General features: G+C 52.0%; 1 protein-coding gene across 6 annotated transcripts in view; it reads right to left on the bottom strand.

Annotated features, from left to right (window-relative positions):
* The window catches only part of PKNOX2 (PBX/knotted 1 homeobox 2), a 298,567-nt gene that overhangs the window by 16,682 nt on the left and 268,298 nt on the right, over nt 1–13,587 (bottom strand). For 5 of the 6 annotated variants that reach the window (XM_061406325.1, XM_061406327.1, XM_061406324.1 and 2 more), the window contains 3 exons: nt 6,765–6,894; nt 6,218–6,315; nt 5,271–5,390 (listed from right to left, as the gene is read on the bottom strand). The exons of the other annotated variant lie outside the window; for it this stretch is intronic. In XM_061406325.1, the coding sequence (XP_061262309.1) occupies nt 5,271–5,390; nt 6,218–6,315; nt 6,765–6,894 (348 nt within the window). The remainder of the gene's footprint in view (nt 1–5,270; nt 5,391–6,217; nt 6,316–6,764; nt 6,895–13,587) is intronic. 6 annotated transcript variants of the gene reach the window in all.

Here is a 13,587-nt window from a genome sequence, read left to right as displayed (position 1 = left end):
ACAGAAAAAACCTAAAAAGATCCTACAGCCAGATTACTTCCCCAAAGCCAAGGTGCTTATTCCATTTTAAATAAAAATGAAATTTATAGATGCTATATATAGGAGAAATATGTGCAAGTAAAAATGACAAACTTCAATGAGAAAATGACCTTGTTCCTGTATCAAAACATTAGCAAACAAATATACATCTTTTAAATCCAAATAAAATGTATCTTTCTTCGCCTTGCTTGCATGTGCGCCCAGTCATGTCTGACTCTTGGCGACCCCATGGACTATACCTCGCCAGGCTCCTGTGTCCACGGGATTTCCCAGGCAGGAATCCTAGGGCAGGTTGCCATTTCCTACTCCGGGGGATCTTCCCAACCCAGGGATTGAACCCACATCTCCTGCGTCTTCCTACATTGACAGGTGAATTCTTCACCACTGAGTCATGTGGGAAGCCCACGGTGGAATACGGCTTAGCCATAAAGATGAAATAATGCCATTTGTAGCAGCATGGACCTAGAGATTACCATACTGATAAAGTAAGTCAGAGAGAGGCAAATACCACGGGATATCATTTATGCATGGAATCTAAAATAGGACACAAATGAACTTATCTACAAAACAGAAAGAGACTCACAGGCAGAGAGGACAGATCTGTGGTTGCCAAGGGGACGTGGGGGTGTGGGAGGGGTGGGTTAGGAGTTTGGAATCAGCAAAGGCAAACTGTTATACTTAAAATGGATAAACAGCAAGGCCCCACTGTATGGCACAGGGAACTATATTCAATATCCTGTAAACCACGGTGGAAAAGAGTACGAAAAAGAACATATATACGTATAACTGAATCACTCTGTTGTACAGCAGAAATTAACAACGTTGTAAATCAACTACACTTCAATAAAATAAAATAAAAATTAAAATGTATCTTTTTAATGGTTGTTCCTTTCTTCAACAAACTTTTCCAAATAACCAACCAACAAATTAGTTGCCTTGCACTGGATATGAGACCATCTACTGATACTGAGATCTGCCCTTATTCATACCTTTTCTATGCTTCCTTCCTAAAACTGAGCAGCTGCTGCTACTGCTAAGTCGCTTTAGTCGTGTCCGACTCTGTGCGACCCCATGGACTGCAGACCACCAGGCTGCCCTGTCCCTGGGATTCTCCAGGCAAGAACACTGGAGTGGGTTGCCATTTCCTTTTCCAATGCAGGAAAGTGAAAAGTGAAAGTGAAGTTGCTCAGTCGTGTCCGACCCTCAGCAACCCCATGGACTGCAGCCCTCCAGGCTCTTCCGTCCATGGGATTTTCCAGGCAAGAGTACTGGAGTGGGGTGCCATCGCCTTCTCCGAACTGAGCAGCTACTGTGTGTCTAACACAACATTGCCACAGAGCAGTACTCGCCAACAACTATATAGAGTTGTTCCTCAAAGCAACAATGAAAACAAGAGTATGACTCAGAGTGGCCAAATGTCTGGGGAAAGCTTCAAGCCATGCACCCTCTTGCAAACTCATGAAGCCCTCTAGTACACTAAGGGTAAAGAAATAAGCTAAACTTCGGATAACCCAGATTTTCCTAAACCTATTTCATCGCACTACCCTTTCTTGGGAGCAACATCTATAATATCCTGTAAGACACACACTTGGGGATCAATCAGTGCTTTGGGGCCCATAGAAGAGGTTTCATATATGATCCCTATTGAGGAATTTACAACTGAGTCAGACATAAAACATGTAGACTGGACACACACATATACACACCGAACTGACAAGTAACAGAGTTAGTCAACGCATTCTTAGGATCAAGAGAGAATCAGTAGCTATCACGGATGAGAATGGATCAGTCAGCTACCTCTAAATAACTTTCACAAATGTTGAGTCTTAGCCTAAAAACCCTGCTCATGGTCCACTCTTCTAGAAAGTTTAAAGAGAACTCACATTTCTTAAGTGTGACTGTGTCAGGCATGGCTCTTTATATATGTTATCTCATTTAGTCTTCTCAACTGTGGGAAATGAGTTACTATCTCCTTTTTCAAGGAAATAGAATGCGTGCACAGCTAGTGGAAGGCCCTCAATTCACACCTCTGTCTGTCTGGCTTCAGAGCCTGTCTTCTTTTCACTGTGCCCTGTGACCAAGCGCTTTCACAGAGCCTGTCCTAAGCTGGTGTTTAGCGGGGGCTGTGTGTCTGCCTGTATCTGCAGAGCCAGCCTTGGGCCTGAAGAGGACAGCTTGTTATGCTGAGTTACTAGAGCCCAGACTTCTCCCGACCCTCTTCCTCCCCCTCATCCAGAAGTCCTGAGTTCTGACTTTAAAGGCCGAAGGGTCACTCCCTTGTCCTCTCTCCATGGCCTCTGCGGGGAGGACTTGCCAATGTCAAGTGCTTTATCAACAGTATCCACTCTGAGTGCACTCTGAGCTGCAGAGGGCCCGGGGTGGGTGACAACCTCACTCCTGCAGCTCAGCAGGTCCCCCCATCGTTCCAGGTCCTTCTGCAGCTCTAACCTGGGTCCTTCCTTCCCCTCTGCTTTGCTCAGCTGCTCTGCTGTCTCTCGCCTGTCTGGCTGGAGGTGGCAGTGGAGTGGAAGGCAAGGACCCTGAGCTATGGAAGGGAGGGGCTGGACAGGAAGGGGTGAGAGGCGGGACACTGACCTGAAGCCCAAGGTCAGAGGGCAGGCACAGCCAGGAGGGAGGGATGACCTTCTGCCTCAGGCTGAAGGCTTAACTCGGGGGGTGGGAGAGCTGCCATCTGGGGGTGGGAGGCAGCTGAGGTGATGGGAGGCAGTGGGGGTGCTGGCCTGGATGCTGGGCTCCTGGGCAGTGGGGCGGGGACTTGTCTTGCAGCCTCCTCTCCCTACTACACTTGCGTTTTCTCCCCTGAAAAGCGAGGTTGTAGATGTGTTCAGTCTTCAAAAATACACTGGGGGGTTGGGACAGGGGAGAGAAGTCAGCTAACACTTTTTAAGACCCAGGACGTCAGGGCCTCCGCACTCATTTCATTCCTTTGTCATGATCTCCACAAGAGATGAGTGTGGCCAGACCTCAGAGAATTGAGGGAAAGCCTAGATACGGAGCCATACTTGGTTGTCTCAAAAGCCCACACGTTCCCAGCATTCCCACTGGCCTACAGTTACACATTCTCACAGCATGACACAGGGGGCGCCTGCTATGGCCGGGGAGGTTGCCTGGGTGCCACAAACCTGGGTGTCACAGGTCAGCACAGACACAAAACTTCCCCTACTGAAGCCCTCTTCTGGGGTCGGGGGCAGGGCTGGAGCTCAGCACAGACACCAGGGTCTTAGGGCCACCACAGCCCTCTGCTCTCTGCCCGCGTGGAAGAGAGACCAGGCAGGGGACCTGGGCACCTCCACCATGAGCTCCAGATCCTGAGTTAGAGGAAGAGGCTGGCCCTGGCTCCCTGGCTTCTTCACTAGGCTCTGGGTGTCTCTCCATCCTCCTCTCCTCACCTTAACCTTCAGCCTTCCAGCTCCTTCTCTCTAAATTTGGTTATTGTCTGTGCCCAAGGGGCTGCTTTCAAAATGGGCTTCCTCAGCAAAGTACTGGGGCGGCCCTACGTCTCCAGAGTCTGGGCAGGGTGTGGATCTGGTGGTGGATGCAGAGCTCCAGCCGCATCCAGCACCCCAGAGCGATGCTGGCTGTCTGCTGGGTGGGCAGACCCCCTGCTTCCGGGACAGAGATCCTCAGTTTAGTTCAGTTCAGTCACTTAGTCGTGTCCGACCCTTTGCAACCCCATGAACTGCAGCACGCCAGGCCTCCCTGTCCATCACCAACTCCTGGAGTTTACCCAAACCCATGTCCATTGAATCGGTGATGCCATCCAACCATCTCATCCTCTGTCGTCCCCTTCTCCTCCTGCCCTCAATCTTTCCCAGCACCAGGGTCTTTTCAAATGAGTCAGCTCTTCATATCAAGTGGCCAAAGATCCCCAAACCCTGGGCCTGGGCTCCATGGCTTTTGGAGGCTCTCCCATTTCAAATAAAGGGCTGATGATTAATTAATTAGTTCCCAAGATCCACTGACTTTCTCTCCTCTCTGAACAAAGAGCCTCCCTAACTCCTGGTTCTTCTCCACACTTTGCCAGCCAATATGCCTACAACCCTAAGCCTGGTATTTATCTTCTGTCTGTGTGTCTATCACTTCCATGCCAGGCCAAGAGCTTGCAGACCACTGGGAGCCTGCCTGTGCTTGAAGATTCTGCCTCCCCATCCCAGACACACACACACACACACTCAGCCCAGACAGAGTCACCAGCTTTATTGCTCCAACCCTTGAATGATGCAAGAAGGTCACAGTTTTGAAGTCACTCCTGATACTCAACCTAAGGCCTATCTGTTGCAACTTACCGTGCACACAAACACAACCACCATCCTGCTAGGTGCACACGGCAGGTTTTTTATAAACCCACGCCCCCCGCAGTGGAAGTTCAGAGTCCTAACCACTGGGCCACCAGGGAAGCCCCTATAAACGTTACTCTTTTTTTTTTAGTGAAAAAAAATTTTGGCTGTCCCACGGCCTGTGGGATTAGTTCCCTGATCAAAGATTGAACCCAAGCCACCTGCCTTGGAAGTGCGGTGCCTTAACCACTGGGCCATCAGAGAAGTCCCCCATAAATGTTACTATTAAACCTCAGGCTGCATCATCATCTCATGAAAGAGACCCAAGGAAACAACTGCTCACTGCATCTCTGAGCTGAGCTGGCTATCTGATGCTAGGATTTCAGCCTGGGCTGGCTGCCCACCTCGGGGTAGGGGTGGGCTTAACCACAGCTCGCCAGTCCACGCTTCTTCTGGCTGCTCTGATCAGAAGGAAAGGGATGCACACCCTCTGCTCCCTCCCCGAGCACCAAGGACTCAGGAAACAGAAGGGTTCTGGTGGAGAATCAGCATTTTCTTCCACGGGAGAGGACAGGGGTGAGCGTGGCTGCTGCATGAGCAGTAACCACAGCCCCGCTCCCACAGAATCCCACTCTGTTCATGAAACAACACTGCCCACTTGCCCACAACTTTACGCTCTTCAGAACGTGTCCATCCCCGTTACTTCATGGACGTCATATTCTTTTGAGGCAGTAGCCACAAGCACTGGAGGAATCTCCAGCTTTAGGTCCCATTTAAGCCTCCCTCTACCCTGGCCTCTGGAAGATGGTATCCCTACAAGAGAGCCTCTCTCTGAGGCCACGCCCTCTGAAGATGTGGGAATCACGGGCCGGTGTCCCAGGGCTTACTCATACCCCACACTGCAACTCCACACCCCATCACACACACACTCACCATGAGATGCTGGAAGAGCCAAGAACGCATTATATTGGTGGCATGCTTGGGCAAGACTCCTCGTTTGTTCTTGGACTTCTTATCCTCATTGTCCAGGAGGGAGGTGAGGTCAAGGTTAACCTTCAGGGCACGTGGAGAAAAAATCAGCATCAGCAGCCTGGCGGGCCAGCAGCTAGGGACCTGTTGCCATAGAGACGGCAGGCTCTCGCTGCCAATCCCCTATCCCAACTCATTCTGAGGGTCCGGGGGAGGTCACCTTTCCTGTCATCTGGCACCAACCCCTCAGAGAATGGGAGAAGGGAAGAAGGATAGAGAAAGAGGAGAAGGAGGAAGAGGGGAGGAGAGGTAGGGGATGAGAGAGGAGACAGAGGAAACAGGCTCATGCAGAAGGTATAGGAGAGAGAGGTTAGCCATAAACCATCCAATGGTCGTTAGCATTTCTGGGGTACGTGATCTTTTTTGGAGGGTTTTCCTATCAGTTACCATGGTCAGCCCTCACATCAGCTCTGTAGGCTGGTGGGGCCATGGGCAGCTGATGTGAGTCCCTCTTCTATGGAGAGGAACTCGGAGGCTCAGAGGGCTCAGCTGACCTGTCCAAGATGGCGGAGCCAATGTCCGCCCTCCAGCCTCTGCCTTCAGATCTTCCCATCCCAGCCTGGCCTCTGTGTGTGCCCTCTACCCCACTGAGCTACAGACTGGCTCAGAGTGCAGAGCAGGAGGAGGAAGTGTAGGATCCCTCCATGTGACCCCGAGATCTCAGGAGCTGGTAGAACCTTTCCAATGCCCACCTTCTTGCCCGTCAGGTGGGGGTGATGATACCTCTCCGGGGAATGATGAGAGGCAAGGGAGCTAGTGGTGGAAAGCGCCTAGCAGACGGCGACTGGGCACGGAGCCCTCCCCCACGCCATGCACATATGCACACACCTGCACTGCACACACACACTCACCTGTGTGTTCTGGATCTGGATGGCTCCCTGGGGGATTGCCTGGGTGACCACCTGACCCTGGGAGGTTACCATGGTAACCGGCTGGTATAAGGCTCCACCTGAGGAGACAACCAGTTTTGGGGTCCCCTGCCATAGGGATGGGTAGGAGTGAGGGCAAGCAGGGCTCCCAATCCACTTGGCACTCACGTGTAAACACTCTCTACTCTGGAGGCCTTCAGCCCCTGTGGGGAAGGGGTGGGAGGGGATGGGGTGCAGAGAACAGAGTCTCTGTGTGTGTTTGCGGGGGGGAAGGGTCTTTGGGTGGGGCTCATGAGACTCCGACCCAAATTTGTTCCAAACCACCATCGTCAGGTCTTGCTAATGATCTGTAAGCTTATGGAACACTTTAGGCAAGAAACTCAGCTGGGAGCCCCTCCCTTGGCAGGGGGCACCGCCTCCCACATCCTAGGACACTATGTTCAGTGTCTTGCCCCCCACCAACCCTGGAGTTCCCTCAGGGCCACCCACTCTCCTCCCAGGGGTGTTCCCCAGGATCCCCTGCACAGACCTGACACCACTTGTGAGTTGACGGTTGTCATGGCGATGTTGCCCTGCTGGAGCGCTGAGGCTGGGACCACAATCCCCTGGGGGTTATTGGAGACTCCAGACATGGAATTGGGGGAATTCTGCAGGAGGTCCTGGCAGCAAGGGAGGCGTGGTTTGTGACAGTGTCACTAAGGGCTTAGCTGCCACAACCCCAAATTCCTCCTCTTCCCTCCCGCTTCCTGCCTTCCCGCCTCCCGCCTCCTGCTCCTCCCAGACCCAAATCCAAAAGGCATTCTCCCTAGAAAATGTGAATAAGCAGGTTCAACTTTACAAACAACTAACCGACAAGAGTCATCTGCTGACCTATTCCATTCCCCTGTGAACTTGAGACAGAAGTTATCCCCCACACCAGTGGTGCCCACCTTGGCTTCACAGTGGAAGCTCCAGTATTGATGCCTGGGTTCCATTCCCAGACATTCTAACTTAATTGGTCAGGGGTGTGGCCAGGGCTCTGTGGGGAAAGTGCATGTTGAAAGCTCCAGGTGACTTGGATGTGAAGCCAGGGCTGGGAACCAGGCTTTACCTGCTTAGCGCATACTCATCCTTCACCCTCAGCTATCCCCAGAAGCCTCCTGCCACCGAGGGCCTCGCTGCTCAGCACCCGTATCACGGCGTTTATGACACAAAGCTCCCCACAAAGCAGCCGCCAACGTACTATCTGTACTTAGTTCAGATCTGCCGTATCGTGGCTACTAAAATATTTGCTAAATAATAATAAAGATAGCCCCCTGTCCTCTTCATCACCCATCTTCCAGGGCATCCCATAGGAGTGTCCCCTCAGCTGGGGGCACATTTCATCAGCTCCCCCCTCCTTAGGTCCCCAACACAGAGCCCCCTGAAGAGGCTCACTCCCCAGGCTGTCACCTGCGGGCCCCTTTCCTGCAGACAATCCAAAGCAGCTAAGGGGCCTTTTTTTTTTTCTGGCACACTCATCATTGCCACCTAAGAGCTGGGCAGAGAGTGCTTGGACTCTGATGTAGGTGGACAGGAAGCAGGCTCAGCTGAGAGCCTCCAGGAAGGGGCAGTGAGGCCTCCCTCCTTGGTCACCGGGCGCTCTGCTCTGCTAGGGAGGGTTTGTGAGGAAGGAATTGAGTGTGAGGGTTGGGGTCTCTAGGTTTTGTTTGGAGAAAGCAAGGCAGGCATGAATGGTGGAAAGTAAGTGAGCCTGAAAAGACCCACTGGGGTCGCTGAGCACCCCCCAACCACAGTTCTTCCTGTGAAGACAAGACTTATACTGGGTAACCTGCTGGCTAGGATGGTCATTCCCATGGCGAAGGCCTGGAATCACAGGCCTGAAGCTTTTAGGATTTAGACAGGAAAATGGTTAAGAAAATGGACAGCAGGGTGATCAAGCCAGTCCATCCTAAAGGAAATCAACCCTGAATATTCATTGGAAGGACTGATGCTGAAGCTGAAGCTCCAATATTTTGGCCATCTGATGCGAAGAACCAACTCATTAGAAAAGACCCTGATGCTGGGAAAGATTAAAGGCAGAAGAAGAAGGGGGTGACAGAGGATGAAATGGTTGGATGGCATCATCGACTTAGTGGATAGGAGTGTGCGCAAACTCTGGGAGACAGTGAAGGACAGGGAAGCCTGGCATGCTGCACGCAGTCCATGGAGTCGCAAAGAGTCAGACATGACTGAACATGCCATGGTTAAGAAAATCCGGGGGAAGAGAAAGCCCCCAGTTCCCTAGCTTTGGTTTAAGGACCGGATGAGCTTGGACCATCAGCTGCAGGAAGATCGAGAGCATGCAGCAAGAAGTGTGTGCCTGGAGCAAAACCTGGAGCCACTGCCTGCAAATCTGGAGCCACAGACCAAGAAGACACATCAGGGGCTGGGGGACAGCCGTGGCACGTCACTTCCCAGACCCTAGCTCTCAGGAGCTGGCTGAGCCTTGCAGGTGGAGGCAGTCGGTACAGACAGTTTCACTCGATTCAGCTGCTTACCCACCCTTGGCATCTTCTCCAGAACTGCCTTTTTTTACCCTCCTGGACTGTCCGGCCCAGGGCTGAGGAGATCAGGCTATAAATAAGCAGCCGTGGGACTGGAGTCTGGTTGCCCCTCCTCCACGCCCTCGCCTCCTATCTGGCTTCTGATGGGGCGGGGTGGGGGAGGAGGCCTTGCTTCCCCACTGGCTCACCTCTGCGGCTGTGACCTTGGTGAAGGGAGGAGGGGCCAGCTCCTGCCTCACTTTTTCCTTTCTGGGACCTGTGAGGGCCTCCCCACCAGTGAGGTTTATTCTTTGAGCAGGACTCTCAGCCTTTCCATTTGGACAGCTCAAGTGTAACACCATCTGAGCTGCAGAAATCTAGAAACTGGAAGGGCCCTTTTGCTGTTGCTGTTGCTAAGTCGCTTCAGTCGTGTCCGACTCTGTGCGACCCCATGGACTGCAGCCCACCAGGCTCCCCTGTCGCTGGGAGAAGGGCCCTTACAGCCTGAGTATTCCAGCTCCCTGGGGTACAAACGAGGAATTGAGGCTAAGAAACCCAAAACACTTGCTCAAGGTCCCCCAGGTAGGTAGCAACAACAAGGTTAGGCCACAGCCCTCCTTCACCCACAAACACTGCACCCCCACCCCAGGGCCAAGAACTGGGCGGCAAGGTGCTCCTGGAATCACAGGGGTTCAATGAATATGAGCAGGTGAGCAGATAAAAACAACCCAAACCCGGACATACAGAGGCGGCATGGGCACCCGAGGAAAGGATGGTCGATTAGGAATTAGCACGTCATGGCTCTTTGGTCCCATGGCAACCCACCCCAGTATTCTTGCCTGGAGAATCCCATGGACAGAGGAGACTGGTAGGCTACAGTCCATGGGGTTACAAAGAGTCAGACACGACTGAAACGACTTAGCACGCATGCACAGCCCTTCAGTGGGCTCCTTATTTATAAGATGTGTCTGGCCCTGTGTTCACACCCAGGAATCCTCGAAGCCTGACTCTTCAGCTTGAGTCTGTTCCGAACTTGAGCTCCCCGCGATCCAGCCTCCCAGCCAACCTTTCTCCCAGGGTGTAAACCAGTACTGAGATTATGAAAAGCTGGGACAAACTTGAAAATTTAAAAAAAAAAAAAACTACTTATTTATTTTATTTGACTGTGCCAGGTGTTAGGTGTGGCCTGCAGGATCTTCAGTTGAGGCATGTGGGATTGAATTCCCTGACCAGGGATTGAACCCAGGCCCCTTGCACTGGGAACATGGAGTCTTGGTCACTGGATCACCAAGGAAGTCTCTGGAAGGTACATTTAATAGTTGAGGACAGCCACTCCATTGACACTCACCATAAAACTCATGGCAAATGACTTTTCAATGACCTCTGGTTTGGAACCATCCATGCCACGGTGCTCACCATTGAATAAGGATATTTGGGAATTTCCAACATAAAAAGTTGTTCCAGACCTTCTTCCATCCCCAGAATAAATCCAGCAAGGTTAGGAAAATATATGCAAAGCCAGTAAAATAAATACAAGATGTATGACTTGGGATTCAACCAGCACATCTTTACTAGCCAGAGGCAAGAGAGTGAGTTATCACTTGGATCTTCCCTGGCTTATTCACACTCTGACTGGTTCTCAGCCTTGTGGCTTGGTTAACCTCTGTGCCAGCTTAACCGGTTTGGGTAACTAAAGGCAATTTATTCTTTGCATCAGACCCTTCACTTTCCTACCCTCTCCTCCTACTCTGGGTCTTTGCTGGGAGGTGCTAAGAGGCAGCTGAGTTACATCAGTAAAGGAATGAAACAGAGAACCTCCTGGGTGGAGACTGTGGTCAGGGGCCTGTGCTGACCACAGCTTAGCTGGGACAGAGAAGAAGCAAAATATTGGCATCTCTGGGGTCTAGAGAAGTGATATTCATCTCTTTGTTGGTGTTGTTGTTGTTGCTCAGTTGTATCCGACTCTTTGTGACCCCATGGAGTGCAGCCTGGCAGGCTCCTCTGTCTTCCACTGTCTCCCAGAGTCTGCTCAGAATCATGTCCATTAAGCAGGTGATGCTATCTAACCATCCCGTCCTCTGCTGCCCCCTTCTCCTTTTGCTGGCAGTCTCTGACATTTGTAAATATGAGCTGTTTCACAAACCTGCCTGAGCACTGGAGTGTTTTTAAAGACACAGATTCTCAGGGCCATTAAATGAGACCATCAGCCAGCTCGTGTTTCTTTTCTTTTCTTTTCTTTTTTTAGTTGTTGGCACGTGGGATCTAGTTCCCCGACCAGGGATTGAACCGAGGCTCCCTGCCTTGGGAGCACAGTCTTAGCTGCTGGACCACAAGGGAAGTCCTAGCAGTCTGTGTTTTTAAAAAACCCCTCTCAGATGGTCCCAAAGATCAGCTGGGACTGAACACCACATTTTTATTACACACACTGAGTATCAGAGAACATTCTCTCACTGCACTATTTCATCTTAACCTCACCACTACCTATGGGGTCAGCAGAGGAGAGAATTCCCAAATATCGTCGATTCTGTTCGCCTGAGGAGGAATCAAGGTCCTGAGAATGGAAGTGACATTCTTGAGTCACATAGCTCTTGAATCCGGGTCTTCCAGTCCCAAGTGTGGCGCGGATGCTGCGGTGGGGAGATGAGCTTTGGAGCCAGTCAGCCAGGCTCCAAGGTAAGCATGGTGTCTGGCACATTTAGGCACCTAGTAAATCATTTCCCACTTCCTCTGGCTGAGGTCACTCCACTAGGGAACGGCACAGCCAGGGTTTAAAACCTGTCCTAGAAGTCGCAGAGCCTTGCGGGTTCCTTACTTAGCAACAGCAGAGGTTCACCCAGAGTTGCACACCTAGCCATGGTGGTCAGTGCCACGTGCCCTGTGCCAGCTTCCCTGCCCAAATGGTGTTCCTGGTCCAAGGCCAAGCCACAGAATCCGAAGCTGCAGCCTCTGTCCCAGACGAGCCCCGTGACTTGACTTCGCAGCTATTTCTGGTGCTGCCTTAGTCTCCAGCCTGCCAGAGCCTTGTCTCTATGGAGACAAAGGGACTGGGTCTCTGGGGACCACCTCCTGGTCTTTTCTGAAGGAGGAGCTACTATGGCAGCAGCAGGAGCCCCCTGGGGAGAAGACGTTGGCTAAGCACACAGTGTTATTATCTTCTTGACAGCTTCCTCCTGGGGCTCATCACACTCCAAACCAGGTGGATGCTACTCCATCTAGACCCAAACAGAGCTGTTTCCTGCCAGGCTCCTTGGCCCCATAAAGAGGTGAGGGGCACATGTGGTACTTTCAGTGACATCCCAATATCCGGGGTCTCACATCCCTTGAGTTGCCCAGGAACCAGGGGCTGAAAGCTGGTTATCCAGCCCAGGAGTTCTCTGCCGTGTTCAGGAGCATGGCAGGGGTGTCCCCAAGCCTCTGGAAACTGCCAGAAGCCTAGGAATCATGGGCATTCTTCCTGGCTTCTCTGCTGGAGCTGTTCCACTGGGTCTCTTACTTTCTAGTAGGAAATGGGCCAAAAAGCTGAAAGCTTAGAGTTTCCCAGGAAGGACATCCTTTAGGGCAGGGACCAGATGACCAAGAGGTCAGATGGAAACCAGTGAGCTGGCCTCCACAGGCCTCATCTCTCTCCTGCTCCTTGTGTGCTGTTTCTCAGAGACACAGGCTGAAAGCCCCTCGGGGAGTGGGGCAGAGAGAGGCAGGAGAGCAGCTTACGACAGCTGAGAACTTGCACTCCTCAACACCGCCCATGGGCCAGCTGCCAGGCCCTTGGGCCCTGGGGCCATCGGTCATTCCTTCTGACCCACAGTGGTCACTGGGTGAGTTCTACTCCACATTTCATTTCTGGAACAAAAAAAGATGACTTGTTCAAAAGGAAGCCCTTTTGAACTACGAAAAAGTGAAGGGCTCCATGATTACTTTTAAAAGCAGAGGGTGGGGTTGGGGTTGGAAATAAGCTGGCATTGACTGTGAACTCTGACACTGTGGTCTGATGTCAGCCCAGGGGGAGGTATGTCAGCTCCTTGGACTGTCTTCCTTCACTGTTATTAAGGGGAGGGCTTGTGCTGCCTGGGAAGACCTAATTTCCACTCAAGGAAGAAATTCCTGGAACAAATTGTGATGGCAGGAAGAAATGAAGAGTGAAGGAAAGAACTGATTAGAGTTTTCCTTTAAGTTGTTTTGCAATAGCTGGAATTTTTTTTATCTTATTAGGATGCCTGCGAAACAGGGGAGTGAATTGGATGAACTCGCAAAGGCCCTTCCAGTTGGGGATTTTAGAAAAAAACACCACCACTCCCTGAGATGTATTGTGAGTGGGTGGAGGGTATGCAGGGGCGGGGCGGGGGGGGGGGGTGGGACAGCCAGAGCGGGCGGCCCCAGATGTCTGCCATCCACCCCCAGGCCACTAGGGGTCTCTGCTGATCCACCAGCCCAGACGTTTCTCCCAAAGCCTCCCCAGCCTCCTAGGAGGACCGGTTTGCGCCTATCTTGCCTGGGCTGGGGGTGGGGAGCCAGTTCTGAGAGCCTGGGTTCTGCTGGGAAGCTTGTCCTGACCCACTCGGGCATGCCCTTGGCCCATCCTCTCAACTCCTTTTTAACGCTTCCTGTTGGCTTGGCACACTGGGCACACAGCAGAAGGCATCTTTCTTATACATGTGTCTTTTCCCCTGTTTGGTTGCAGGGTTTTTCTTTTCTTTTTTTCTTTTAGGGAAACAGGGGTCTTTAAATTCCCCCAAGCTACCCAGCACAGCACTGGGTGCCTGATAGATGCTCGGTAGGTCGGCGGCCTGCCTGAGCTGAGGTCTGGACCTGCTGAGGAGGTTACCGTTGTCCCCAGACACCCCATTCTTG

This window comes from Bos javanicus, chromosome 29 (assembly GCF_032452875.1).
Source record: "Bos javanicus breed banteng chromosome 29, ARS-OSU_banteng_1.0, whole genome shotgun sequence".
NCBI lineage: Eukaryota > Metazoa > Chordata > Mammalia > Artiodactyla > Bovidae > Bos > Bos javanicus.
Note: the sequence above shows the minus strand (reverse complement) of the source record. Positions and strands in the feature narration are given on the sequence as shown.